The sequence below is a fragment of the Phyllosticta citriasiana genome, assembly GCF_038021145.1.
Source record: "Phyllosticta citriasiana strain CBS 120426 chromosome Unknown IWZ02scaffold_18, whole genome shotgun sequence".
Taxonomy (NCBI): Eukaryota; Fungi; Ascomycota; class Dothideomycetes; order Botryosphaeriales; family Phyllostictaceae; genus Phyllosticta; species Phyllosticta citriasiana.
Window position 1 is genome coordinate 524,271 of NW_027117295.1, and position 24,970 is coordinate 549,240.

Sequence of the window (24,970 nt, forward strand, 5' to 3'; positions counted from 1 at the left end):
AAGGTAGGGAACAAGAGGCGGGCAGTGGTGGCCATGGCCACTCTACGGTGCCTGGAGAAATATCCATGTCATGCTGATGCCGGGTAGAGGGCTTTTTCTGTCTTGGTATCGAATCTGGCATATTGAATGAAGATGGGGGAGAGAGAGTAAGATGTGTCGGTCCCTGTCCATCTATCTGATCGCTGCCAAGAATCGGCCCGACACCACCTCCTCCGCTGCTGTGGAACCCGACGACGACACCTTCATTGCCCCCCTGCCTGCTCCACCTCACCTCCCCTCCCCCCCTCCCTCTCCCCTCCATCCGGACCTGACAAGCCAACCCGCCGTATGCACATGCAGGGACCGGGGCAGGGCATGGCAGGGCATGGCAGGGCAGGCCAGGCCAGGCCAGGGCATCCCAGGGCTTGAAATGCTGCAATGCTCTTTTTCCATCATTCCATCTCGCCAGCATTCGCAACCTCGCCGCTGCCCGCTTTTTGTACTCCAAAGGGCCGGCGAGTCCTCGCCTTTTCGTCTCTTCCCAGTCGTTCGTTCGCTCTTTTTCACCATGTTGCTCCCAAAAAAGCTCCCCTCCCTGGCTGGAGCTGCCCTCGTGCTGGCCCTGTCCTTCTCCCACCTCTCCGCCGCAGCATCTTCCGACTGCTCTTGCGGCTTCTACGATGATTCCACCGGCAACCTCTTCACCGAGTCTCTGATTCAGTACTTCAACGAGACTTCTGATTTGAGCGAATTCGTCGTTGAGGACTTTGAGCACAAGGTCGAAAAGAGTTGGAATAGCAAGTACCGCCAGGGCGCCTCTGCAGACAATGTCGTCGCCAATGGCACCTCTCTCGAGCTCTACTGCGACCCCTCCACCAGCCAGCATCTCGTCAATGGTGCGAGCATCAGGTCAAAACGTCGCGACATTCTTCATGGCACCTTCCGCTCCTACATTCGCGGCCCTCAGTCGGGCATGGGCGGAAGCTCCATGACCATGCGCGTCCTCTTCAACGAGACCGAGTCTCTCGAAATGAACATGATGAACACCGACTCGTACTCGGACGCCTGGGTAAACACCCTCATGGAGGCAGAATGGCCTGACCGCTCCCTCGGCATCAACTACACGGTCCTCGCCAACAGCTCCGTCACCAATGGCACCGTGTGGCCCTACGACTACATGGAGTTGCGCATGGATTGGACCGAAAAGGAGATTCGCTGGTGGGTTGCTGGCAACAACAGCCGCAATGCGACCAAAAAGGAAGATGGCAAGCTTCCCATCACTCCTGCTCCCTTGTACTTTCGTCATTGGTCCACGGGCAACACCTACACCATGGAGGGCCCGCCGAACTGGCGCTCAGTGGCCAATGTTGGCTGGTTCCGTGCCTTTTTCAACAGCTCGGTAATGACTACTGAGCAGCGCGAGGAATTCGACCAGCGTTGCACCGTCCAAGATGCTTGCTCTGTCGATGACATGAGTCTCCGTCTCATTTCAAACTACTCGACCAACTCCACCCTCAAGTACAAGCACCACGAAGCTAAGGGAGGTCTGTTGACTGCACCCATCTACATCTCCGTCATTTGTGTCTGCTTCTCAACATTGCTCCTGATTCACGCCTTTTTGCTCAAGATTGGGAGCAAGAAGCAGTCGGGTCACGGCCATGGCGCAAGCCAACCCAAGAGCGACTCTGGCTCCGAGACCGATCGCACCTCGTCGCCGGTCCCTCCATACCAGTCGACCGAGGGCAGCTTTGTGGCTTCGAGCGGCGTGACCCCTCACCAGACTAGGCCGTCGACGCCCGAAAGGAGAATGGCAGAGGGAATGCCTCGCAGACCTGATCTCACTCCGTACGGATCCTCTGGTCCCTCGACTCCACTGCCGCGCTACCAGAGCACAGAGTACATGCCACGATACACAAGCACAGAAAACATTGGCAGGTACGACGAGGATGTCATCAGTCCAGTCTCGTCGACGCACACGTTGCATGGCACACCCTCGACGCAGACACTGCATGGCGCGCCCGAATCCGGGGCATCCTCCATCAGGAACCCGGTCGTCTACACCAATTCGGCCCTCATGTCCGACTATGCGCTGTCGGGGTCTGCTCGCGACTCGGCCCAAACCCTCGTCCCCAAGACTCCCCTCAGCCCATTCTCCTCTTTGCCCAAGTCCCCAATCGCGCAGCCATGGTCGCCCAAAAGCAGAGAAAGGTTGTTTGGCGAGGCCAAAATTAGGGAATTTCAAGAGAAAGAGCAGAAGGAGCACCCTCTTCGTGCAACGCAAAATGCCACAACTGACAGCAAGGTCGACAAGATTCCCACCGCAAAGAAGCAGCGTGTCGACTATCTGGCTGGTCTGGTCGCCCTCTGCTCCCTCTTCGTCACCCTCATTCACTTTCACTTGACCTATGTCCCAGCTGTCGTCATCCCCGGTGCTCCTCAGCACTACAAGAGTGAACTATGGGCGCAAAAGCTCATTTCTCCATTCATCATGAACCAGATGTGGCTCGGCGTCTTCTTCACTACCTCGACTCGATTCTTGTCTGCTCGCTACTTTCGCGAGGGCAAACTGGATGTCATCGCGGAACGAGCCGTCAAACGCACTCCTCGTCTTTTGATTCCCGTAACTGCCATGGTCCTGTTTGAGTACTTTTGGATCGATGTGGGCGCCACCAAGTACCTGGAATACGTCCCCTCCATCTCATGGTCGACGTGGGCCTACGTCTCCAAATTCCCTGACCCGGGCCACTTTATCAGCGAGGTATTGGAACTTATTTACCTGATCCCCAACGCCGTCCCACAACTCACGTACAACTACTGCACCGGTGTGCTGTGGACCATTGCCGTCCAGCTACAAGGTTCGTGGGTTGTCTTGCTCGGTGCCGTCTTGGTCCGCGAAATCAAGACTCCATGGAAGCGCTTTGGCTACTACCTCTTTTGTGTTGTCAACAACTGGTATGCGCGCAATTGGGGCACCTTTTTCTGGCTCGGCCTCATGCTCACGGATCTGGACATAACGTACAAGTGGAGAAAATGGCTCTACCCCCGCCCGGCCGTTTACTATCCTCTCATCAGCTTCTGCGTCATGATGACCTGCGCCGGTTTCCTCATGAACTTGCTGCCGCAGTGGTTCTCGTGGAACTTTTCGACGCACGAAAACGAGATTCACCCTGACCAAGAGACGGGCAAGCCTCTCGGCGAGACGGAGCGTGGCGGGTACCCCAACTACTACGAGCCGCGCTTCAACATGTTGCTCTTTGCCGTAGGCATGCAGGCAATTGTGGAGCTCAGCACCGTCGTCCAAAAGATGCTCTCGTTCAAGCTGCTGGTGTGGGTGTTTCCGCACATCTTCACCATTTACCTGATCCACGGCTTCATTTTCTGGAGCTGGGGCAGCTGGGTGCTGTACGAGCTGGCCAAGCTGTCGCTGCCCTACTGGCTCATGATGCTCGTCACGGGCCTGACGTCGTACGCGTGGATCTTTCTCTCGCTCCCCATCATCACGCCCGCCATTGAGATTCTCGGCCGCGACATTACGATCCACGTCTGGGAGGAGGCCGTCGAGAAGCCGCCGCCACGCCGTGCTACCCTCTTCCCCTTCGCCAAGGACTACCTCGGCGTTGAAGAGTCGGCTGTTGTAGCCGCCACTGAGGCCACGACAGCGGCGACAACGGCTGCGCCAAGCGAGAAAGATGGCCCGTTGAATGAAAAGCATGGCGAACTTGGTGAGCGCAAGATGATTTGAGTCTGTCAATCTTCAATCTTTCGGGGCGGCAGGGCACGCATATAGACTGGCTTGGGCGTGGGTAGGCGTGTCGTCGATTTTTTCTGTAACGGTATTTGTCTTCTCTCGTGGCATCATGCATCGGAACACACCCTTTAGCTTTGCTCTTTTTTCACTCACGACTTGGTGGCTCATCTGCCTGTCGTGTCGGCCGTCTCATGTACCTATGTATCTAGGCATCTTGCCGACTTGATGCAACGAATGCGCTTTTCCCGTACGTAATATATTTCTTAACATTGAGCACCGCTGCAGTTTTCCTTGACTGCTGCTTCCTGTCACTGTATTTTGACCCATCTGCTCAGCATACCGTCAATTGTCTATTTGCAAGGCGCTTACTTGAGAGAACTACCGATTGGCCGAAGGATCTCTTCCACACCCATACCTTTCCATCCACTGATTCTCGTCGAAATTCTGTCACGGGCTCGTTTGACTCCTACCCAGGAATCATCATTCCATCAGCCCGCCTGCATGCCGACTAGTCTATCCAATCTAGTGAATCAGTGAGTATAGAGGCGAACGAAATAGAAAAGAACCAATTCGGAACATTATGCGTTCTCGTCGAGCTGCATCCAAAGAGATCGCTGTCTACCCTGTCATCGGTCATCCCAGCCACACTGACAGCCCCGACATTGTCCTCTACTATTCATTGACACAGCCAGTATCGCCAACCACACTCCTGGCTCACTCGCTCCCTGACACCTCAACAAACAGACCCAGACACACATATGCAATGAATAGGGCCTCACGAATCGGATCGCCCGCCCATTGGCGTCCAGATATCATTGAAAGACACATACGAAGGACGAACGAACGAAACTCTTCCGTTTTATTTTCAGCATCACTGCATTGCACAGCCACTGACGCGAGTCTGGTCTGTATGCATGATGCCCACCTTGGCTTACCCGCCACCACTCAACACCACGACCTCAACATCCCCACTTCCCCACATCTCAATGAGCGCCGACCGGTGCTCCACACTTTTTCTGCACGCATCTACGCATGCGTGCATGCGTGTGTGTATGTATGTATGTATGTATGTATATACGCGCAGCGCGACGCAGCCCCATGCAACCAACGTCTGTCCATCCATCCATCCATCCACACATCTACGTACGTGCGGCTGGCTAGGCACCTAAATGTATGCATGCACATCGCCAGCAGCCAGCAGCCAGCAGCCAGCGCGGCCTCCCAGTCGGTTTATTCTTAACTCGACCGTCATCGTCTCCACAGCCCACCCATAGCCAGCCCACAACCCACATTCAGCATCGTCAACGCCATCTCCGCTTGCTCGCTCCTTGCACGCACGCAATGTTTGCAAGACGACATGACCAGCCAATCATACGTCCATCCGTCAATCCAGTCGTGCCGGCCGTTGCGCGCCCTGAATGACGACACCTGGCTCGCCCTACATACGTAGGTGAAATGACCAACCCAAACCGACCTAAGGTGCGTGGGTAGGTCGGCAGGCACCCAGCCAGCGAGCCTCCAAGGCCAGGCCACCAGGCAAACCAATCGCCAAAAATAATCCACACCGCCCGCACGTCATTTACCGGTTGGCCATCTCGCGCGCCTTGTTGGTTCGGCAGCGCCGTCGTCTCGCCTCGTCTGCGCGTCTGTGGTTGGGAAGGCGCCTGGGCAATCAATGCATGAATGCGTGCGTGCGTGCGTGCGAGTGAGTAGGGCAGACAGTGTGGCGAGATGAGTCGCCCGCGCGTCTGGAAACCGGTTGGGCTAGAGGAGTTGGGTAGTGGAGAGGTGATTCGTGGATGGGGAGGAGGGAAGGAACGAGACGATGGGGACAAGTGATATCGGTCATTTCTGGTGTGGATGGATGGATGGGTGGATGGATGGATGGATGGATGGATGGATGGATGGATGGATGGATGGATGGATGGATGGATGGATGGATGGATGGATGAAGAGATGGGTAGAGGGAGCGCGGAGCAGCTTGGGGGTTTATTCGGCGCTCCTCGCTGCTGCGTGCCTTGTGCTGAGGCGCCTGATGAGGTCTGTCGGTATCGGTGTATAGCAGCGCTGCCTCTGTTACTATCTGGACTTCCCTTTCCGCCTCTTTTTTATTTTCAGAGAGCAGTACTGTGCGCACTTATCTGTGGAGGTAGGGATGCACTGGCCATAGCATAGGGCTTTGGCAACCAAAAGGAAGATAGAGAATGCATATTTTCATGCCCAAGCTGTCTGTCTGATTCGGGTCGTGAACTTTGCGTTTGAAAGACGAGCTGATTGGGTGGCATCTTGCGGGAAGGAGTGGCGTGTCTGTGGCTGAGAGATGGACATGCGTGGTATAATCTGACGAAGCCCGATGCTCCCAGGGTGAATATGTGGAGTATGTGATCCAGGACAGACTTAAGGACTTTCAGAAGACATTTGCCACGGGAAGCTAGCTTGGTTTGGTTGACTTGGCCGGGGAGCAGGTAGGTACGTGCTGAGCATTTCAGCTCTACAAGAAATTCATAGGACATTGAAGAAAAGATTATCAGTATTTACTCGCGTGGTGCAGAGAATGCACGTGGCCAAAGGAGAAAGGGGGCCAAGGTTGCAAGAGGCAGTGAACTGGCACGTCGAAATGTCAACACGAGTCCCATCACAAGGAGCCCAGGAACTTCAATCTGGGCACAAGTCTTTGATGGGGAGCGGAAAGTATTTGACGCAATAGGGAAAGTTTTTGTCCAAAAGCCAGGCATCAATGCCACGGTGAAGAGGATGGACTAAAACGAAAGGGAAGATTGTGTTTAAAAGAAACATGGAAGTGATGCAAACCTGAACAGTCCCAATTCAGTGGGCTCTTGCATGCTCTGAAGCCAGAAATCTAAAGCAGCCTGCATGCTTGAATGTAGGTAATCTGTGCGCATTTTCAGACTTTCCGGTCAAGCAGAGTGGCTCGTCTTGAAGGCTACGACAAGACGTCGAGTCTCTCTCTGTGCCGGTCCTGTTGATAGAGCCTGACATATCCATGTGCGCGGGTGGTGAGGCGTAGACGGCTGTTCATGTCAGAATCACGCTGGAAGACGTGAGTGCTTGATTCCATGTCTTTTGCTCCTCTCTCGACCTTGACTACCCCTTCTTCATCCGATGGCTGGTGGTTAGGTTGAATACCACCCGCTCGCAGCTCTTTCAACACTCTCCGTGCGATGATTTTTTGTAGTAAGCCAAGGACATGGCTTTCTGCTAGCCAGAGAAAAAACGGACACAAAATTCAAGGAAACATAACACATGCCCCTGTGCTCGGCATCCGTTGGATAAATTTTGGACGTCTTGAATATGTCATCACTTTCTTGTCAAGAGACACTGCAGGCAAGACTTGAGCGACTCTGCATTTATCGTCGGGATCCCCAGTTGTTGAGTTTTCAGGCCGACAGGTGATATTCTCGTGGATTGTTCGGAACATGTTTGGTCCAGAGATGGAGTGCATTCAAGGTTTGGCGGACGACGGAGGAATCCACTAGCGTTCCAACCGACAGCTTGACTACCGCTCACCCGGTTCTCCTGCTAGTCGAGAGGATGGTCGGTTGAATGAATGCAAAGTGATGGCGATGGCGTTGAATGAGTCGCACCGGACAAAGGACGTCATCGCGCCGAGGACGGAGAAGCGACGTCTCAATCTCGAAACTCCAAGATTACAAGAAAATTGGGCAAACGAAAAAAACAATCAACTGGGAAAAAAATCTTGACAGCAGTGATGGACAGGAGTACTGAAGAATGCGGCTCGGTCGGGCGGCGAGCAATCCGCGTGGCCGCGATCAGTTGCCGAGTGGTGGCCGAAAGCGTCCCGGGACATGCGCTTGGCTGCCCAGCTTTTGCACACCTTCAAACCTGCTATCAATCTCCGCCGCATCAATCACTCCAGCACCTTTTTACCTCCCGCCCTATACCATCTCAAAATGCTGGCTCGGAGCTCTCACCGGACGGCCCAGGTCAGTCTGCCATTATGCTGCGCTTGCGCCCCATTCGCCAACCAAATGCTGACGCGCAGCCTTTCTTCAGACCCTCCTGCGGGGTGCTACGCCGGCCACGCGCACCTTTGCTACCGTCCAGTCCGACATCTTCAAGCCCACCAAGTTCGGCGGCAAGTACACTGTCACCCTGATTCCCGGTGACGGTGTTGGTGCCGAGGTCTCCGAGTCGGTCAAGCAGATCTTCAAGGCCGACAATGTGCCCATTGAGTGGGAGCAGGTCGATGTGAGCGGCATGGACTCCGGCAACAAGCAGACCGAGGAGCTCTTCAGGGAGTCGATTGCCTCGCTGAAGCGCAACAAGCTGGGTCTCAAGGGTATGCGCCCCCACGGTCGAACGGAACAAGCAAACGCTCAGACACCTTGCTCTAGGTATCCTCCACACTCCCGTCGAGCGCTCCGGCCACCAGTCTTTCAACGTCGCCCTGCGCCAGGAGCTTGATATTTACGCCTCGATTGTCCTGATCAAGAACATTCCCGGCTACGACACCCGCCACAAGAATGTTGACCTCTGCATCATCCGTGAGAACACCGAGGGCGAGTACTCTGGCCTTGAGCACCAGTCCGTCCCCGGCGTCGTCGAGTCGCTCAAGATCATCACCAGGGCCAAGTCTGAGCGCATTGCCAAGTTTGCCTTTGCCTTTGCATTGGCCAACAACAGGAAGAAGGTCACCGTCATCCACAAGGCCAACATCATGAAGCTTGCCGACGGTCTTTTCCGCAACACCTTTAAGAAGGTCGCCGAAGACTACCCCACCCTTGAGACCAACGACATGATTGTCGACAACGCCTCGATGCAGTGCGTTGCCAAGCCCCAGCAGTTCGACGTCATGGTCATGCCCAACTTGTACGGCGGTATCCTGTCCAACATTGGCGCCGGTCTCGTCGGAGGTCCCGGTATCGTCCCTGGCTGCAACATGGGCCGCGAGGTCGCTGTCTTCGAGCCTGGTTGCCGTCACGTCGGTCTCGACATCAAGGGCAAGGACCAGGCCAACCCCACTGCCATGATTCTGTCCGGTTCCATGCTCCTGAGGCACCTTGGTCTTGACGACCACGCCAACCGCATCTCCAAGGCCGTCTACGATGTCATCGCCGAGGGGTAAGTAACTTTTCGAACATACAGAGAACATGCTAACAGCCCGACAGCAAGACGAGGACGCACGACATGGGCGGCAACGCCTCTTCGCAAGAGTACACGCGCGCCATCCTGGACAAGATGGACAAGCAATAAGCACGTGCAATTGACCCGATAGACAAAACTAGAAGTTCGGCATGGCGGGCTTTTGGAAAGGTTGTACTTAGAGCCGTAAATAGCTTGCTTTCTTTGCGTATGATATCAATCCCATTATTCCCTGCGCCAGTCCCAACGCCATACAATGCACTCGGGTATAGTTGGTCTAAAATGCAGTCTTTCTTCTCCTGCCCGTGTATTTGGAGGTAGCTTTGACGACCTTTCCTTTGCGCTCCATCTGGTCCTTTTTCTTCAAAATCCAAGCCTTGCTGCCCTTTTTCGACTCCGCCTTCTTTTGTTGCCTCTTTCTCATTTCGACAACGTCGACGTTGCTCATGCCCTTGACCACGCCAGTAATGTCACCCTCGAGCTCACCACCACCGACTGTCAGGACGAGGTATACCTTGACGCTCTTGGTGCCGGGGTCGTCTTCGAGTAGACCAGCGCCGAAACCTGCCTTCATGGCAGCCTCGGCAATCATCTTCTTCTGCTGGTCATTTTTGGGGTAGAATTGGCACACGGCGCGGCCACCTCTGCGCAAACTAGCATACAAGCCGTTGAAGAATCGGGACAGCCTTCCCTGAGCAGTCTCCTCTGCGCTCTCCGCGTTGCACAGCCATTGCACCGCACTGATGCTGATTGCCGCGTCAAAGGTGCCCGCTCTGAACGGAATGCCCTGGCCTGCATCTGCGAGAAAGAGGTCGCCTTCGACTTCGCGCTCCAGCGCCACGCCAAGCATGCTGCCCGAAATGTCCATGCCGATCCACGTGTGCGGGCCGCCGTCGTCGGGGTCTACGGCGGAGAGGATTTGTCCAGAGAGGCCGGAGCCGCAGCCAACGTCGAGAATGAGGGACGGGTGTTTGAGGTCTAGCAGCTCGAGGGCGCGGGTCGTCATTTTGGCCTGGATGTTTTGGATACGTGACGACGTGGTGTATTTCTTGGACTCGAGATCATTGTAGAAGAGGTCTGGCGGGCTTGTGACGGTCAGAATGGTCTATCGAAATGCGCAGCGGAAGTCTTACAGAATATCTTCGGGGCGCGACATGTTGACGGTTGGCGACTTGGCCGACTTGTGCGCAATGCGGCAGGAGAGGCGATTCAATTGCGATAGAGCAAGAGGTCTGAGAAGCGTGGAGAGACAAGTGCGGAGCGATGCTGGAGCCCCAAAAGTTTGGCGTTGGACTGATTCGCAAAGTGTGGATAAGATAGTGCACTGACTCGGTGCGGCGGCTTCCGCTTGCGACGTCAGACTCGCTTCCGACAGTGAAGGCCACGGCACCTCTTTCCAACTCTCCCTCCTCCTTTCCAACACGGCCTTCAGCAATCAATCATGTGGATATTGCCACTCGTGGGCTACCTTGGGGTAGTCCTGGGCTTTGGATTCCTCACCTTGGCCATCGGTACCGCCCCAGGAATCTCCGCAAACCGACCGCGCGTCAGCTAACACGCGTCGCAGCCTCTGGACTGTACTACCTTTCCGAGCTCGTCGAGGAACACACCGTCTTCGCCAAGAAGCTCCTTACGCGCATGATTTACGCCGTCATCTCAATTCAGCTGCTGCTATGGCTAGTCGACAAGTTCCCCTTTAGCTTGAGCTTGTTGAGCGTGCTGTCGCATGTCATCTACGCTCAGAACCTTAGGCGCTTTCCCATTGTAAAGCTCTCGGACCCGTTGTTCATTCTGTCCTGCGGTATGCGCCATTCCCCTTCCTCTTTTGATGCGCCATTCCTTTGGTTCAGGCATTGACCCCTACAAACCAGTTCTCGTCATTGTCAATCACTACTTTTGGTTCCGCCACTTCTCCGCCCCTCCTCCCCGCAAGAAAGACTACTACTCGTACTACAACACAATGAACGATAGCGACATGCCCAGCTTCACCGAAATCGCCTCGTACTTTGGACTTTGCGTCTGGCTGGTGCCATTTTCGCTCTTCGTATCCCTGAGCGCCGGCGAGAACGTCCTACCGAGCATGGGCAGCGAATATGCAACAGGGGAAGGGAGCAGCTTTGCCTCGCCAGGTCAGGAACTGGGCAGGGCAAAGGGGCCCGCAAATGTAGGAATGGCAAAGGCGCTTGTCGATGGCGTCAGGAACTATGTCGAAGAAAGCGGAGAAGCGTTGGGTGTGTGGATGGGAGACAGGTCAAAGCGGTTCTGAGGTATGGAAAAGTCTCGAGCTCCTGCGCAATGTACGTTTTTGAAATTTAGCTACTCTCCATTTATTGGTCAGGCTGTGGAGCTCATGGTCGCGTTTCTGCATAAGATTATAGCTAATGCAGGGTCGATTTGGAATTCAAAAGGCCTCCTCCAGCATCTGGTCCCGAATGCATGCCAGTTCCAGACTTGGGGTGGGACCGATTGGCTTGGCGGCGGGGCGGGACGCTTCCGCTCTCGACGCGCATCCCACTTTCGTCATTTACGCTTTTCAACCGCCTCAGGGAAACTCAATGATTTCCGACCCCTCCGTCCCAATTTCAGTTACTGCTCTGAACATCTGCCCTTCAGTTCGTTCGTCGAAGACGGTGTCATTCCTCCTCCAACGATCACCATGCGCTCCAGTTTGCTTGCCGCGGCCGTTTCTCTCTTCGCTGCCGTCGTTTCAGCGGCGCAGATCGCGTTTCCAAACACTTTCCAAGTGTCTGAGCACAATGAACCAGATCACTTGCTGCCACTGCCAGCTCTGCACGAGCTCCTCACCCTCCACAGGGAGATGATCAAGATCCCATCTCTGACGTACTACGAGTACGGCCTCGGATGGTGGCTTGTTTCTTATCTTCGCGAAGCTGGATGGAATGTCGAGACCCAGAGGGTCGGATGCCATAACCCACGTAACGACAGATTCAATATTCTTGCGTGGCCAGGTAATTTCAAGTACACTAGGATCCTACTGAGCACTCACTACGACACTGTAGGTGGAACTTGGCTTCCCTATCCGACGTATCACTTGCTAAACTCGAACAGGTCCCGCCCTTCATCCCGTACTCCTTCGATGCTCAGGATGGTATTGTTTATGGCCGCGGCAGTGTCGACGCCAAAGGGGCTATCGCCGCCCAAATCATCGCAGCCATGGATCTTCTCGGGAAGAAGGACAACCCGATCAACGAGGACGACATTTCGCTCCTCTTCGTCGTTGGCGAAGAGACCGGCGGCGACGGCATGCGCTACTTTTCCGAATCCGACTTGAACCCCGGCAACTACAGTGCTGTCATCTTTGGAGAGCCTACCGAGAACAAGCTTGCCAGCGGCCACAAGGGGAGCTTTGGTTTCGAGCTCAAGGTGACCGGCAAGGAGGCACACAGCGGTTACCCGTGGCTGGGAATGTCCGCCAACAATGTCCTTGTGGCTGCCCTGGCGAAGTTGATGGCCTTGGAAGCTGGCGAAGTCAAGGGCTTGCATCTCCCGTGGAGCGACAAGTACGGCAACACGACGCTCAACATTGGCACCATCAACGGCGGTGTCGCTCACAACGTTGTGGCAAAGAACGCGACGGCCTTCATTTCTGGCAGGTTGGCTGCGGGCACACCCGAGGACGTCAAGGCCATCATCACTGCTGCACTCGCGCCGTTTGTCAACGCAGTTGAGGAAAAGGGCGGCCGCCTTGAAATCGACTTTGGATCTGACGGCTACGGTCCTGTTGACGCCAACTGCGGCATCCAAGGCTTCGAGTGCATCCCGGTCAACTACGGCACCGACATCCACTTCTTGAAAGGTGACCACAAGAGATATCTCTATGGACCGGGAAGCATTCACGTTGCGCACTCGGACAATGAGTCTGTCAGCGTGTGGGACTTGGAGAAGGCCGTGATTGACTACCAGAAATTGGTTCTGGCTTCATACTGGCGCGAGAAATGAGTATTGATATGGAAGGGCCAGATTGACGAGGGATCTTTTGTCGGCGTTTGAGTATTTTGAATTGAAGTCAGTGGGACTTGATATCACACAGGCGTCTGTCGGAGTTAGCTGGCGTCTCGGTGTTTTATGATAAAAATTTTACGTCTCTATGTCTATGCCTTGGAGAGTATCACTGAAAATAAATACCTCATCGAACTCAGTCCAGCCCAGTGCCTATTCGTCAAAAAGTATTTTGTGTTGTTGAAGACCATCTACCAAACAGATCATCGAGTCAAGCTCCGCCCAACCGCAAAAGCGGCTGACTCGCGGACCCTGGATTTTTCCTCTAGTGCATGCACCTTTCCCCTCGACGATTCAGATTCAAGCTGCAAGCATTCCGCGCGCCACCTGGCCGTTTTCGACAGTTTTGAACAGAGTACTGCCCAGAATCAAGCCTTTTGCGCTAGACCGTTGCCACTCCTCGACCGCATCGACCGCCAGCCAGCCAGCCAGCCAGCAGCGCCTCACGACACACCCAACAGCAGCAGCACAGCTCGCCCACCACACGACGACATAGAGCGACTAGGTTGCGCCAGTCAATCTCTTCGTGCTCCTCCCATCCAACCAACCTACATTCGGAAAGGAAGGAAAGGAAAAACATGCCGCCCTCAAACAAACGCCAGCGCGTGTCGCGGCCGGAAGAAATCACGTTCGACGAGGCGGCGCGCGCCGAGTGGCTGACGGGTTTCTCGAAGCGCAAAGCAGCGCGCGTCAAGGCAGCGCAGGAGGCTGCGGCGGCGCGCGAAAAAGCCGAGAAGAGGGAGCAGAGGGCCGAGGTGCGTTGTTTGTAGCCATTCATTTCCAGGCCGCGAGTGGTGCGAGCTGCGGTCAACGCATCTCTCATAATTGTATACACGGTATGCTAACGTCTACGTTGTCGAACTGTAGCTGCGCAAACAGCGCAAAGAGGACCTCGAGCGGCACATTTCCGAAGTCAAGACGGCCATGCGGCAGATGAACCCGGATATGGCTTCCTCTTCCTCTGATGAAGACGAAGACGGCGAAGAGAGCGAGGACGCGGAGTGGAGCGGCATACAAGAAGACGCTGACGACGGCGTCGTCGATCGCGAAGACGAGTACGTCGACGAGGACAAGTACACGACGGTGACGGTCGAGACGGTCGACGTGGGGCGTGAGGGCTTCACCAAGCGCAAGGCGCCGGGCAGTGATGATGACGACGACGACGAGGAATCAGACGATGGGGAGGGTGAGGACCAAGAGGCGAGCGATGAGGAAAAGGAAACGGCAGCGGGGAAGACAAAAGACGGCAAGAGGGTGTGGACCAAGGAGAAGCCCAAGTCGGACAAGCCGAAGAAGAAGAAGAAAAAGTTTCGGTACGAGTCAAAGGCCGATAGGAAGGTGACGCAGTCAAAGGTCAAGGCGAAGAAGAGGGCCCAGGGCGAAAAGTTCAAGGCGCGGAGAAAATAGCCATTTCCGTAGCGTCGTGCTCTGCAATCATTCACAATGGACACCCCCTGATTGGACGATCAGCTACCCCTTATGACCTCATTCACGAGCCAAAAAAATGTACATCACAGTCAGTGCCCAGAGACCAATAACTCAGGGGGCAGAAGGTTGCCATGTCATCGAGGAGCAACTACCAACAGGAAATGTCAGGGCCAGCACCCCGTTCGTAGCCATGTACCGGTACCGCGCACGCCTGCAATGTCCTACCGGAAAGAACAGCACTTTGCCAACCATGGAAGCCTGGATGAAAGGGAGAGAAGGAAACAACTTGGCGGAGCCCAAAGGCTTAGATGTTGCCAATCTCGTTGACAAAGTCGTCCAGCTCCTTCTTGGTGTCGGCGTACTTCTTGGCCATCTCCTCGTACTTGGCCTCCCACTGGTCCCGCTCGGCCTCGAGGGCCTGCACCTTGCGCTCGTAGTGACCTGCCCGCACGTCGGTCTGGCGGAGCCTGGAGAGGGACGACTGTCAGCCATGTTTCAAACAAGAGCGGAGTGGATGGTTTGAACAGCGGCGGGCCGTTTCCGAAACGACTCGAAGCGACGCACGGGAAATAGAAACGGTTCATGGGGAGAAAAGTGACATACTTTTCGTTGACCTCGCGCAGGTTCTTATCCGCCTCCTCGGCTTCCTCCTCGAGCAGCTGCAGCCTCCGGGTGAGCGACTCGTTGTGGGTGCCGGCCTGGGTGCTCTCCTCAGCCAGAGACTTGGCGTCCTTGAGGCCCGTCTCAAGCTTCTCCACCTCGGCCTCCAGCAGCTGGTTCTTGTGGGTGAGGGATGTGATTTCTTGCTCCTTGGCCAGGTTCTCCTGCTCCAGGCGCTTCTTGTCGGCGGCGAGCTCCTCAACCTTGGCAGCGGACTCGTCGGCCTCGATGCGGAGGGCGTTCATGCGCTGGCAGAGGGATGCATTAGCACAGGGCTGCAGGCGCGGGGTCGGATGATGGTTGCGGTGGCGTCGAGCAAAGGCGACGTGACGACAGGGACTCTGGAGGGGTAGTTGAGGGGCTCACCTTCTTGATGGCGTCCATGGCGGGCTGTGTGGATTGGGAGTAAGATGCGAAGCTGGAGAGATGGAGACGGGGGTTAGAATTGAGGTGGAGTTGTCGCGTGGGAGCAGACGGCGATGTGGAAGAGTGATGAGAGATGTCAAAAGGCAGCCGTTGGCGGTGACCTGGAGCTGAGTGAGTGAGTGTTGGAGCGCGACAGGGGCTGCAGCTGCCGCCCGTGCCCGCCGTGCCAATCCCTGCTCCAGTCCGTCTCCGTCGCAACCGCGCCCACCTCTTGTAAACAAAAACCCAACCACTCCATCCATGCCACTTTCGCATCACCACCCACCATGCTCGCTGCCCATCAAGATCAGGAAAACCTCGCCGCCTCCCATCACCATGCGGCCGCCGCCAAACCTCTGAACCAAGGAATCAAGGGCTTCGCCGGCGCAAAGACGCCCGCCAACAAGGCTCCCAAGACGCCCTTCAAGGTGCCATTGAATGACGAAAATGGCGCCACAAAAGCCGGCAAGAATTTGCTCAAGACTGGAGGCAAAGGGGGCGAAAACCAGCTGGTCCCCACGGGAAAGAAGCCGGGTGCTCCAGCCGACAACAGCGCCTTTGTTACACCTGCTGGTTCGTCCCACAGCCCGCATTTTGGGCCGGATGCTGACCTAGAGTCTAGGTCCTCGGAATCGTGCGCCCCTGGGCATGAAGACGACCAACGCGAGAGCCAAAGCCTTTGTCACCCCTGCTCCTAAGACGGTTGAACCCGGTTCGGCAAAGACTGGAGCCAAAAACAGCGCCCCGCGACTCCAGCGCTCCAAGGTCAAGGTCCATCAAGCATCTCCACAGGCGCACACTTCTCAACATGAAGAGCGGGATGTAGAGTACATGCCACCGCCAGCTGTCCGTATGTTGTCGCTTTCTCGCCCAAAGAACGATAGCGATGCTAACCAGAAGCAGCCCTTCGTGATGACCCCGAAGACTGGCCATCCGATATGAAGTATCCCATGTTCGAGGGAAAGAACCTGATGCGCGGAATTTGGGAAACTTACTATGATCCCGTCGATGATGATGGCGTGCATCTTTCAGACAAGCGGGACGCGGCACAAAAGGCCAAACAAGACGCACGAGATGAGATTCTCATGGCCAAGTCGATTGAAAAGACTCTCGGACCTCTTACTCCACAAGAAAGGGAAGCATTCGGTTTTCCTCCAATCTCCGAGGCTGAGGATCCCAAGCCGAAATCATCTTCCCGTCCTGCAACTGCAACTGGCGGCGTCAAAGCAACGGGGGGCGTCCGCACTGCCCCCAGAACCCGTCCACAGAGCGCCCTCGCCGCATCTAAGCCCGCAAATCTCACCTCTCGCAACGCTGCTTCAGCACTGTCCTCGACCGACAACTCGACTGCCTCGATGCGTGCAGCCAACGCCCGCTCCCGCTCTGCTCTCTCCAACATTTCCTCTACAACCCAGAAGAGACCCGCCACCTCGTCTTCATCTTCTACTACCACTTCCAACCCCCCTGCGCGCCACCAGGCTGCCGCCGCTCTCTCGCGGAACACGCTTGGCTATGGCAAAGGCCGCGCCCTGGCACCCTCAGTCCGCAAGCCCCTCGGCGTTTCTACCTCGACACACAACCGCGCTGGGAGCCAGCCCAGTACAATGACTTCGGACGTCCGGAGCCGTAGCAACACAACTAGCACAGCACGTGGACGCTCCACAGCTCCACATGTTGCGCGCTCGCGTTCCGGATACTCGCGTGTTGGTTCCAACGCTGCACAGGTGGACGAGTCAGGCGTCGACCAGGAAAACAGAGAGCCGGGAGACGATGACGACTTGGAAGAGGAAGTCGAGCTCCTCAGTGCCATGCGGCTGCAAGCAGCGAGACAGGGAGACCGCGAGCTGGAGGAAAGCAACGACTGGTTCAGCCGGGGCCTCAGAGGCGAGTCTTTGGGCGACTTGGAGATTGGCGACGAGGAAGAGTTCAAGTTTGAGGTTCCAGCTGAGCTGCTGGAACTCTGATTTTCTTCAGAGAGAAGCAAGGGCCCCATTCGTTTGTCTCCATTGCTCAGCCCTGGCTGTTCTCCACTGTCATCATCATTCTTCCATACGTTTTGACGCCTTTGATGCCTGTTTCCCACTGTCATCATCATTCTTCCATACGTTTTGACGCCTTTGATGCCTGTTTCGTCATTCATTCGTCCGTTCATCAGGTGTTTCGGTATTGTCAACCGCAAGGAAGGAAGACATGGGATGGAAGGACAAGACTCACAAGTCGTCCGGCGTCTTTTGGGATTGGGTGTTGTTTCTTTGCTTAGATGAGACGGTAAACTATTGGCCCGTGGAGGCTGCTGGCTAGCTCGTTGGCTGCATAGTTTCGAATCGGTCTTTTTTCTCACTGTGCACATTCTGAGCCGTGAAGTTGATAACTTGCATTGAGACATCGACTGGTTGCATGAGACAACCTGAGGCAACTGGATAATATTCGTAAGTCGACTGTGTTTATTTTCTGTCTGTCTTTCCCACACTGTCCGTTCTCTCCACACGGTCTCTCTTCATTCTCTTCTCAGTCTCTCTATCTACTGGAATCTTTCGCTCTCTCGGTTACAGACGCAATAACAACGGCAACATCAACAGCTGGAAGTAATCTTCCCGAATCAAAAGCATACAAGCAAGCAAGGAGCAAGCTAAAAAGAAGCGCAGAACGCAAGATGGCGCACGCATACGCAAAGGAAACACACAGCTGCAGCATCAAGGTAAAGCAAAGGAAGCAAGTAATTGATCAAGCAGACAAGCAGGCAGGCTAATCAAAGCAAGGACATGCGTTTGTATGTGTCTGTCTGTCTGTCTGTTTATTCGTTTGGTTGGGTTGTTGGTCGGCAGGCACGACAACACAAACGACAGCGCCCGCCTCGCTGCAGACCTACCTGCCCGCCTGCCCGCCCGTTCGACCCAACCAACCACAACAAGCCAATCGACAAACTACACAACAAGACGAGAGACGATACAAAGCAAGACAAAACATCCGTATTATCCAAAAGCCGACAAACCGCAAACACCGAGCAAACCCACAAACCCACATATCGATTGATTTGTTGATTGATCCATCAACAAAGCCAACCACCCAGCCAGACACAGACAGATTAGAAATAGCTAGTTGCTACCCTTGTCGACGAATCGAGAAGATAGGACAAATGAGAAGTGTAGACAGCAGTGAGTAATCATTGAAACGAAAAGGCGCAGCACCATGGCAATAGGCAGACAGAAAGGTAGGTAGGTAGGTAGGTAAGTACCTATGTAGGCTTCTAAGAGGAACCCTTGTAAATAGATAGATCAGAGAGACCCTTGAGGAACCGAACAGAACCGAATTGAGCGATCAAGAAACGACCAAAGACAACAACACCGTAGTAGATCCATCCAACATAGTTCCCTTCCAAACCCGAAAATGTACCAAAGTAAACCAAGACGAAGGTCCCGCAGTAGTAGTAGTAGTAGTAGTAGTAGTAGTAGTAGTAGTAGTGGTAGTAGTAGCAGTAGAAACAGGTATTGGGCCAAGATTGTGTGAGAGAGTCTGTGTGTTGTTGTGTGCATTCTACCTGCTGCCCTTGCTCTTGCCGCCGCGTTCCCCGACCTGCTCCTCCTCCGACTACCAGACAATTTGACGATTGAGAAGGTGGGTGGATTGATGGACGATCCAATTGGAAGCAGTTCCTAGTGCTTAGAGCCGTACCAGAAAGAGAAGAAAGAGCAAAGCCCCCCAGCGGCTGACTTTGACTTGCTCGCACGCTTTAGACCAAACCACGAGCCAAGTAAGCAAAGAGCAGTAGCAAACGTTTGTGGGGGAGAGAGAGAGGGAAAAAAGGATAAAGAAAAACTCCTGACCCGTGCCAATCGCCATGCTTTGAGTATCAAAAGGAAAAAGACCTAGGCTCCAGTCCGGGAGTCGTCGATAATAGGGTTTATGATTCAAATGCAGTGTATTTTGTTGTCCGGTTTTCGTGTAGTCTTCATGCGGCGGCGGCGTCTGTAAGCGGCCGCCTTGGTCAATGCCTCGTATGTAGCGTGTAACTTTTTGGACGAGAATGAAAGCGGCGGTGCATCGAAGTGGGATGAGCGGGTAGGCAGTCCGTCACTCGTCAAGCGCGTACAGATTCTGGTTAAGAATCTTGTTCATGGTAAACATGTGCACGCGGTCTTGCTTGAAGACGGCCCGCATCGCATCGTCGCATCGAATCTGGCGCTTGTCGCTAGGATCTTGCAGGTCCCGTTCCTTGACGTAGGCCCAAATCTTCTTCACAGTCTGCGGGCGAGAAAGCTGGGTTTCGCCCAAGAGTTCTGACAGGGGCGTTGAGAGGGCCATGGGTTTCTGGTCCCAAGTCAGCAGAGGACGGACGTTGACAGTAACAAGGTGACTTACGTGGAAACCACCGGACCGCTTGACTTCCTTCTTGTCGCTGCCGCTGCCAAGCTCGCTGTCGTCGTCCGAGTTGACCTTGGTCTTGCTCTTCTTCTTGCGCGTCTCACCCTTCTTCTTGACCGGAGCCTTCTTCTTGGAAGCGCCTCCGCCACGCGTGGATCTTGCACGGCCATTCTCCTCGGCCTGCAGTCTGGCTGCAAAAGCCGCATCGTCCTCGACAGACATGCTCTTCTTGTGCTTCTTCTTGGGCGGCGTCGACGCGGGATCCGAAAGCTCGGACTCTTCTTCGCCGTCGGGCGTGGGGTCGCTGCGCTTCTTCCTGGGGCTGGACGAGCCGGACCCGTTGGTCTCGGTGGTCTCGGTCACGCCGTTGGTGTCTGGCGCGGCGGGAGCAGGCGGCTCGTCGGGCTCGACGCCGTTGCGCTCCGAGTTTGCCTTGTCGAAGCGCTCCATGATGAGGTTGGTAATGGCATCCTAAGTGAAGACGGCATCAGTCCGGGTCGGGATGGCGTAGAGTTGCAACCAAAACTTACCTTGCGGGGGTTGATGTCGTGGTCAACGCGCGCCTGGAGACCCTTGCGAATGCGCTTTGCCGAAACCGTGTTCAGGTCACTCGCGGCCAGAATGTCATCGATGATGACCGAGTAGGTCTTTTGAAGGTCGGGTGGTAGCGGTGCTGCGGCCATGTTAGGATGCGGCCAGGTCAATTGATGCGGCATGCCACGTACAAGACATGGCTGCGGGGAAGAAGCAATAAGGACGGACGGTCCTGGATCGGTGCTTCACCGTGCACCGGGCAGAGGAAAGGAGGGTCGCAAAGCTCCAGCAGAGCTTCGCAGCGAGAGTCGCGGGGTGCCGGGCAGAAGGACACGGTCGGAGGCGGCGTCGGAGGGCGACACGGCGCGGGAAGTGTGGGAGGGTTGCCGTCTACAGGTAGGGTAGAGTAGGGTATGTAGTGGACGAGCAGGGCGGTAGCGACGTTGTTTGTGACGGGGACAAGCTTGACAAGGCACGAGAAGCGACGGGGAGGATCTTGAATCGAAGAGGGCCAAGCCTCAAGAACAGAGAGCGTTTGCAGAACGTCCGACCTCAGTTACCGTTTGGTGGTGGATTCGGAAGAGGGAAGCTTCATGTTCGCATCGTGAGGTGACGGGATGCTGCCGATCCGAATGACTAAGCGCCACCTGAGACAACCTGCACTGGATAACCCAGCCAGCCCATTTTGGTTCCTGCAGAAACACGAATAAATCCTCCAAACGCCCCGTCGCTATGCTGCTACTACTTATTACATGACCAAACATCCAATTCCGTACATGGCCCTCTCCACGTCCCTCTTGACCGTGAACCAGTCCGCTCGCCGCTCCGCAAACTCGTACACCTCCTCCGTCCTAAAGATGCCGTGATATCTGTCCCCATCCGTAATCACCGTGGCAATCTCCTTTGCATCGTCTGCCGATATCAAGTAAATCTGGGACAATTCCCTGAGCGCTGTAAAGTACTGCGCCAGCGACTTATTCCGCAAGGTCATAATGTACTGGTGGTATGCGTTCATGTCACTGCCTTCGAGTCAGTTTCCAACCAATACACGGAATCATCTCCTCTCACCTGATCAGCTTCATCGCCCCCTCGGTGCTAATCCGCTGCCGCTTGATGTGCTTGCAAAGCGCCGTGAAGAGCCTCAACCCCACCTCCTGGTTGAAAACCTCGAGCATGTTCTTGTCTGTGCTACCCACCAGCATGTTGATGTGTGAAGATACCATGTCGATGATCTGCCTGGCCGTCTGCGTGGGCCCAACGTCCGCAATTTGCGACGCCCGGGTCCCAGCAGCCTTCGCCATGCCCGCCGCGTGTCCGTCTGGATTGAAGTCTGACGGTTGCTGCGTTGTTCCGCAAATGTATTCGACCTCGTCCATCAACGCGTTGATGCCCTTGTTAAGCCCCGCCGCAACGCGCTCATCGAGCATCTGCTCGAAACGCTTCTTCTCCTTGACTGCCGGGCTAACAAAGTCGTCGTTGTCGGCCAGCTTGGTCGCAATCAATTCTTGCGAGTAAAAGACGTCGACCATCTGCTGGATCAAGTCTCCCACGTTGACGAGCTCGAGGAAAGTGAGAAGAGGTTGCACGCCCTCCCGTGTGTGCCCGCCAATCTCGCGGGGGTTGTATTTTGAGAGATGCTCGATGGCCTTGTCAAAGCCTACTTTGATGTGTCTCTTGCCGAGAATTTCCAACAGCGAAACAAAAATGGCCTCGCACTGCTCTTTTGCCTCTTCTCCTGAATGACCACCCATGCGGACCAGAAGTGCGGCTCTCTCAATACTGGCCTTGGCGAGGTGGACAAGGTTGAGGGCCACTTCGATGCTGAACAGCGACTTGATGCCTTCAAGCCGCGAGTTCATGATTGCCGCCTTGGCGGCCAGCTCTGACGTGGGCGCATCGGGCCGGGGGCTATTCGAGCCATCTGTCGGATTGGGCGTAGACGACCTGGACGGCGTATCGACTCCGAGGTTGTCTCCAGATGCTGGTTTCTCCGCCGGTTTACTGGCGGCGCCGAACGGAATGACGTTGACAGGCATCATGATGACCTTCTTGAACGACGTCATAAAGTCCTTCTTGGCCGCGGTCCTGTTGACGTTGGACATGAAGAACGATACCGCAGAGGCTTCTTCGTCAAGCAGGCGTCTTTCCCAAGCCTCGACTTGGGCCGTGGCAGAGTTTCTGAAGTAGTCCAACTCATCTTGCAGATAAAGGTCAATGTGCTGCTCGAAGCAGTGAACTATGGTCCGATGTACGTCTTCCTTGAATGTCGGCTCGTTGACCTTGGGAGACTCGAGCGAGGCTGCGAAGCGCAGGCACTGTTCGAAAAGACCAGTCACGGCTTTGAGATAGGACTCTATGTTTCGTTCATGGGCTTCGTCTAGGATCGGGTTTATGTATTCAGATATCACGTCTTCTCCGATCCTCTCCAGGAATGGCGTCATGACATTAACTGACGGGGGAAAGACCTTGTCAATAACGATAGCCTGCTCATTGAGCCCTACGGCCAATCTCTTGAAAAACTCCTGCGCCGGCTTGAGGGAAATCTTGTCCGACAGACCACCGTCCAGGCACTGCAAGGGGTCCCCGAGCTTCTCCTTGTCCAACATTAGGGCATGGTTATGAATAAAAGTGTCGAGCGCGGCCGCTCCACCGTTGAGGGTAATCAGCACGTGGGCATATTTCTTCATGCGTCCTTCAATATCCTGCGAGTGGTATCCTTGCTCGAATTCGCGGAGTGCCGCATTCTCGAAGATGCCCATCATCGTATCCAGCTTCTCCTCTCTACCAAAACACCCTTGTGCAAAGTCACTCCTGGCAAACGTCTTGAGCTGCGCCAGCATTTTTGCCTGTAGCAGAGGATCTCGGTACACGCGGAACAGTATGGGATCCATGTGGCTCCTCGACCTGGCCAAGTCGAAATAGTACGGCGCCAAAGCACTGTATATCCTGCCGTACTCCTGGCGGGCGCGTCCTCGGATAGAACGAGCCTTCTCGAAGACGGTGAGCGCAACCTGCGGGTCTCTGTAATTTGTGGCCGCGTTGTCAATCTCGCCGAATCCGCTGTTGACTGTTCCAGCTCTTGGTCGAGAGGTCGATTCTTGCGATGCTCGCATCTTTGCCTCCTCGTAACCAGCGTCGAATAGCGTGGCGTTGCCGCCGCCGCCTCCTGCAAGGCCGTTTACGCTGCCATTGACCGCGGCCCCCGTGCTTTTCCTGTGCTCTGCCTCGCGTGCGCGCTGGGACTCGAGCTTTCTCCGCATGCTTTCTTCGAACCGTTGTCTTGCCTCGACATCATTCCAGCAGCCCATGCTCTTGAGTCGCAGTATCCATCGCGAGTCATCATAGACCATTTCCCGCATGCGTCTCGAGGCGCGGGCGAAGCGGAGCAGGTCGGGGACGGGGAGGTAGTCCAAGATGGTGGCGATGAGTTCTATGTCTATTAGGATTGTGCGGATGGCAACTAGTTCTGCGATTCATTTCGCACCTGCAGGAAGCACCGGCTTCTGGCTGACAATTTGCGTTGAGCGCAATGATGTCAGGACGTCCTGCCGTGACGCGCCCACGGCAGACTGTCGCTTGAAGGAAGACATGGTGGTGGGTTGGTGAGGTTGGTGGGCCGATGTGAAGCTGCTCAGGTCATGGTTTGTTGGGTCAAGCTTCGTCAGGCGTCGAGCGCGAAGCAGGAGAGCGAGCGGGGGTGCGTGTGGATGTCGCAGAGAAGGAGCTGACATCTGGAGACGCTCCGGGTGATGCGCCGCTCTCAGCCCCGCTGGGCGCTCAATGCTCCCCACCAATAGGAAACACAAGGGGGTCGGTGCCAATCATTCCAGTCCATGTGAAATGCTACAACTGCATCAATTATGCGCGATGCACCTCTCCTCCTTACTACCGAATCCGATCATGTTGGGACAATTGAACCATGGTACGTCTAGAAACTGCTGCTTCTTTGCAGCAAACGAACCCATACGACAAGCATTCTCCAGAGTCGAAAAGGAATCCCCTCTTGTTCAAACGAGCCTGTTGTCCTTCTCCTGTAAAGCCGCTTGCTTTCCCGTCATATCTTGCATCTGCCTCCGAAGAGCATTAGCCTTACAGCCAATTGCTCAGCCCAAGGATCGTCCTCTCCAGACCATGCTCATACCTGAACACCTTCAAAATCTAGTGACTCATGTTCGTCCTGCCCTTGGCCTTGCGCCTTGCAAGCATCTTGCGGCCCTTCCGGGTGCGTATCCTGCTCAAAAATCCATGTTTCCGCTTACGCTTGATATTGGAAGGGTTGTACGTGTCTCTGGGGCCACAGCGGACCTGGGTCGCAAGCACAGCAGGGTGAGTCGAGAGCTTGGGCATGACGTCTGGCGTCTCTGGTGCTGCAACGGCCGCGGACGTTGGTGTGGATTGAGGGATGCTGGTGGCCGTTGCTGAGAGAATCTGGGGTCGGCGCAGCGAGATTATGGAGATGGAGCGCGCTCTGGCATCCCAATTAGCCTTCTCTCTCCCTCAATCACCAGCCTGCCGTCGCACTCACTGCTGGGCCGCCGAAAAGCTGGGTCGTGACGCTGCTGATGATGCTGCGGAGAGCTGCGCGAAAGCAGGCCGCGTAGGGGCGCGCGCAAGCGCTCCTAAGCAACGGAAGCACTGCATGCTGGGCCTGTTGACAATTCCAGGCCGGCAACTTGGGATTGGCGAGCCAGAGGAAGATGTCGATCGAAT

General features: G+C 55.3%; 12 protein-coding genes across 12 annotated transcripts; 7 read left to right on the forward strand and 5 right to left on the reverse strand.

The window, feature by feature from the left end:
• Positions 1-446: 446 nt before the first annotated feature.
• Positions 447-3,721, forward strand: IWZ02DRAFT_427551 (uncharacterized protein; the record flags this gene model as incomplete). Its single annotated transcript, XM_066765920.1, has 2 exons — positions 447-2,055; positions 2,278-3,721. The coding sequence occupies exons 1-2, from the start codon at positions 548-550 to the stop codon at positions 3,719-3,721; spliced, it is 2,952 nt and encodes a 983-aa protein (XP_066618317.1). The 5' UTR covers positions 447-547.
• Positions 3,722-3,999: 278 nt separating this feature from the next.
• IWZ02DRAFT_113552 (uncharacterized protein) lies at positions 4,000-5,260 on the forward strand. The gene has a single exon (XM_066761397.1). The coding sequence runs from the start codon at positions 4,308-4,310 to the stop codon at positions 4,965-4,967; it is 660 nt and encodes a 219-aa protein (XP_066618318.1). The 5' UTR covers positions 4,000-4,307; the 3' UTR covers positions 4,968-5,260.
• Positions 5,261-7,659: 2,399 nt separating this feature from the next.
• IWZ02DRAFT_494655 (isocitrate dehydrogenase subunit 1 mitochondrial precursor) lies at positions 7,660-8,962 on the forward strand (the record flags this gene model as incomplete). The annotated part of the gene is made up of 4 exons (XM_066770046.1): positions 7,660-7,692; positions 7,763-8,048; positions 8,104-8,830; positions 8,878-8,962. 4 exons carry the CDS (start codon positions 7,660-7,662, stop codon positions 8,960-8,962), a joined length of 1,131 nt encoding a protein of 376 aa, XP_066618319.1.
• Positions 8,963-9,093: 131 nt separating this feature from the next.
• On the reverse strand, positions 9,094-10,162 carry IWZ02DRAFT_427557 (putative methyltransferase). The gene is made up of 2 exons (XM_066765921.1): positions 9,985-10,162; positions 9,094-9,936 (listed from the first exon to the last, which is right to left on the reverse strand). The coding sequence occupies exons 1-2, from the start codon at positions 10,005-10,007 to the stop codon at positions 9,129-9,131; spliced, it is 831 nt and encodes a 276-aa protein (XP_066618320.1). The 5' UTR covers positions 10,008-10,162; the 3' UTR covers positions 9,094-9,128.
• Positions 10,163-10,186: 24 nt separating this feature from the next.
• IWZ02DRAFT_113536 (transmembrane adaptor Erv26) lies at positions 10,187-11,383 on the forward strand. Its single transcript, XM_066761396.1, has 4 exons — positions 10,187-10,362; positions 10,419-10,652; positions 10,723-11,118; positions 11,260-11,383. The coding sequence occupies exons 1-3, from the start codon at positions 10,293-10,295 to the stop codon at positions 11,115-11,117; spliced, it is 699 nt and encodes a 232-aa protein (XP_066618321.1). The 5' UTR covers positions 10,187-10,292; the 3' UTR covers position 11,118; positions 11,260-11,383.
• Positions 11,384-11,507: 124 nt separating this feature from the next.
• IWZ02DRAFT_386105 (acetylornithine deacetylase) lies at positions 11,508-12,811 on the forward strand (the record flags this gene model as incomplete). The annotated part of the gene is made up of 2 exons (XM_066765446.1): positions 11,508-11,867; positions 11,921-12,811. 2 exons carry the CDS (start codon positions 11,508-11,510, stop codon positions 12,809-12,811), a joined length of 1,251 nt encoding a protein of 416 aa, XP_066618322.1.
• Positions 12,812-13,166: 355 nt separating this feature from the next.
• IWZ02DRAFT_113572 (nucleolar protein 12-domain-containing protein) lies at positions 13,167-14,399 on the forward strand. The gene is made up of 2 exons (XM_066761398.1): positions 13,167-13,626; positions 13,739-14,399. The coding sequence occupies exons 1-2, from the start codon at positions 13,450-13,452 to the stop codon at positions 14,276-14,278; spliced, it is 717 nt and encodes a 238-aa protein (XP_066618323.1). The 5' UTR covers positions 13,167-13,449; the 3' UTR covers positions 14,279-14,399.
• Positions 14,400-14,603: 204 nt separating this feature from the next.
• Positions 14,604-15,343, reverse strand: IWZ02DRAFT_472259 (tropomyosin; the record flags this gene model as incomplete). The annotated part of the gene is made up of 3 exons (XM_066768938.1): positions 14,604-14,766; positions 14,903-15,207; positions 15,326-15,343. 3 exons carry the CDS (start codon positions 15,341-15,343, stop codon positions 14,604-14,606), a joined length of 486 nt encoding a protein of 161 aa, XP_066618324.1.
• Positions 15,344-15,566: 223 nt separating this feature from the next.
• IWZ02DRAFT_464182 (uncharacterized protein) lies at positions 15,567-17,704 on the forward strand. The gene is made up of 3 exons (XM_066768386.1): positions 15,567-15,937; positions 15,987-16,214; positions 16,268-17,704. The coding sequence occupies exons 1-3, from the start codon at positions 15,652-15,654 to the stop codon at positions 17,326-17,328; spliced, it is 1,575 nt and encodes a 524-aa protein (XP_066618325.1). The 5' UTR covers positions 15,567-15,651; the 3' UTR covers positions 17,329-17,704.
• Positions 17,705-19,435: 1,731 nt separating this feature from the next.
• Positions 19,436-20,409, reverse strand: IWZ02DRAFT_386142 (uncharacterized protein; the record flags this gene model as incomplete). The annotated part of the gene is made up of 3 exons (XM_066765447.1): positions 19,436-19,672; positions 19,724-20,197; positions 20,257-20,409. 3 exons carry the CDS (start codon positions 20,407-20,409, stop codon positions 19,436-19,438), a joined length of 864 nt encoding a protein of 287 aa, XP_066618326.1.
• A 428-nt stretch (positions 20,410-20,837) lies between these two features.
• IWZ02DRAFT_113681 (secretion pathway protein Sls2/Rcy1) lies at positions 20,838-23,829 on the reverse strand. Its single transcript, XM_066761400.1, has 2 exons — positions 21,329-23,829; positions 20,838-21,279 (listed from the first exon to the last, which is right to left on the reverse strand). Exons 1-2 carry the CDS (start codon positions 23,617-23,619, stop codon positions 21,009-21,011), a joined length of 2,562 nt encoding a protein of 853 aa, XP_066618327.1. The 5' UTR covers positions 23,620-23,829; the 3' UTR covers positions 20,838-21,008.
• Positions 23,830-24,062: 233 nt separating this feature from the next.
• On the reverse strand, positions 24,063-24,964 carry IWZ02DRAFT_113656 (mitochondrial 54S ribosomal protein bL34m). The gene is made up of 3 exons (XM_066761399.1): positions 24,786-24,964; positions 24,391-24,728; positions 24,063-24,327 (listed from the first exon to the last, which is right to left on the reverse strand). The coding sequence occupies exons 1-2, from the start codon at positions 24,899-24,901 to the stop codon at positions 24,419-24,421; spliced, it is 426 nt and encodes a 141-aa protein (XP_066618328.1). The 5' UTR covers positions 24,902-24,964; the 3' UTR covers positions 24,063-24,327; positions 24,391-24,418.
• Positions 24,965-24,970: the final 6 nt, after the last annotated feature.

Excerpts from the sequence above, each read along its gene's own strand:
- IWZ02DRAFT_113552 (XM_066761397.1), top strand. The coding sequence starts at position 4,308 with ATGCGTTCTCGTCGAGCTGCATCCAAAGAGATCGCTGTCTACCCTGTC.
- IWZ02DRAFT_427557 (XM_066765921.1), bottom strand. The coding sequence starts at position 10,007 with ATGTCGCGCCCCGAAGATATTCT. Across the intron at positions 9,937-9,984 it reads TCGCGCCCCGAAGATATTCT|CCCGCCAGACCTCTTCTACA; the intron begins GTAAGACTTCCG and ends GACCGTCACAAG.
- IWZ02DRAFT_113536 (XM_066761396.1), top strand. The coding sequence starts at position 10,293 with ATGTGGATATTGCCACTCGTGGGCTACCTTGGGGTAGTCCTGGGCTTT. Across the intron at positions 10,363-10,418 it reads ATTCCTCACCTTGGCCATCG|CCTCTGGACTGTACTACCTT; the intron begins GTACCGCCCCAG and ends CACGCGTCGCAG. Across the intron at positions 10,653-10,722 it reads GTTGTTCATTCTGTCCTGCG|TTCTCGTCATTGTCAATCAC; the intron begins GTATGCGCCATT and ends CCTACAAACCAG.
- IWZ02DRAFT_113572 (XM_066761398.1), top strand. The coding sequence starts at position 13,450 with ATGCCGCCCTCAAACAAACGCCAGCGCGTGTCGCGGCCGGAAGAAATC. Across the intron at positions 13,627-13,738 it reads AGAGGGAGCAGAGGGCCGAG|CTGCGCAAACAGCGCAAAGA; the intron begins GTGCGTTGTTTG and ends GTCGAACTGTAG.
- IWZ02DRAFT_464182 (XM_066768386.1), top strand. The coding sequence starts at position 15,652 with ATGCTCGCTGCCCATCAAGATCAGGAAAACCTCGCCGCCTCCCATCAC. Across the intron at positions 15,938-15,986 it reads CGCCTTTGTTACACCTGCTG|GTCCTCGGAATCGTGCGCCC; the intron begins GTTCGTCCCACA and ends CCTAGAGTCTAG. Across the intron at positions 16,215-16,267 it reads CATGCCACCGCCAGCTGTCC|CCCTTCGTGATGACCCCGAA; the intron begins GTATGTTGTCGC and ends AACCAGAAGCAG.
- IWZ02DRAFT_113681 (XM_066761400.1), bottom strand. The coding sequence starts at position 23,619 with ATGCGGGAAATGGTCTATGATGACTCGCGATGGATACTGCGACTCAAG. Across the intron at positions 21,280-21,328 it reads GGGGCGATGAAGCTGATCAG|TGACATGAACGCATACCACC; the intron begins GTGAGAGGAGAT and ends ACTCGAAGGCAG.
- IWZ02DRAFT_113656 (XM_066761399.1), bottom strand. The coding sequence starts at position 24,901 with ATGCAGTGCTTCCGTTGCTTAGGAGCGCTTGCGCGCGCCCCTACGCGG. Across the intron at positions 24,729-24,785 it reads AGCTTTTCGGCGGCCCAGCA|AGCGCGCTCCATCTCCATAA; the intron begins GTGAGTGCGACG and ends TTGGGATGCCAG.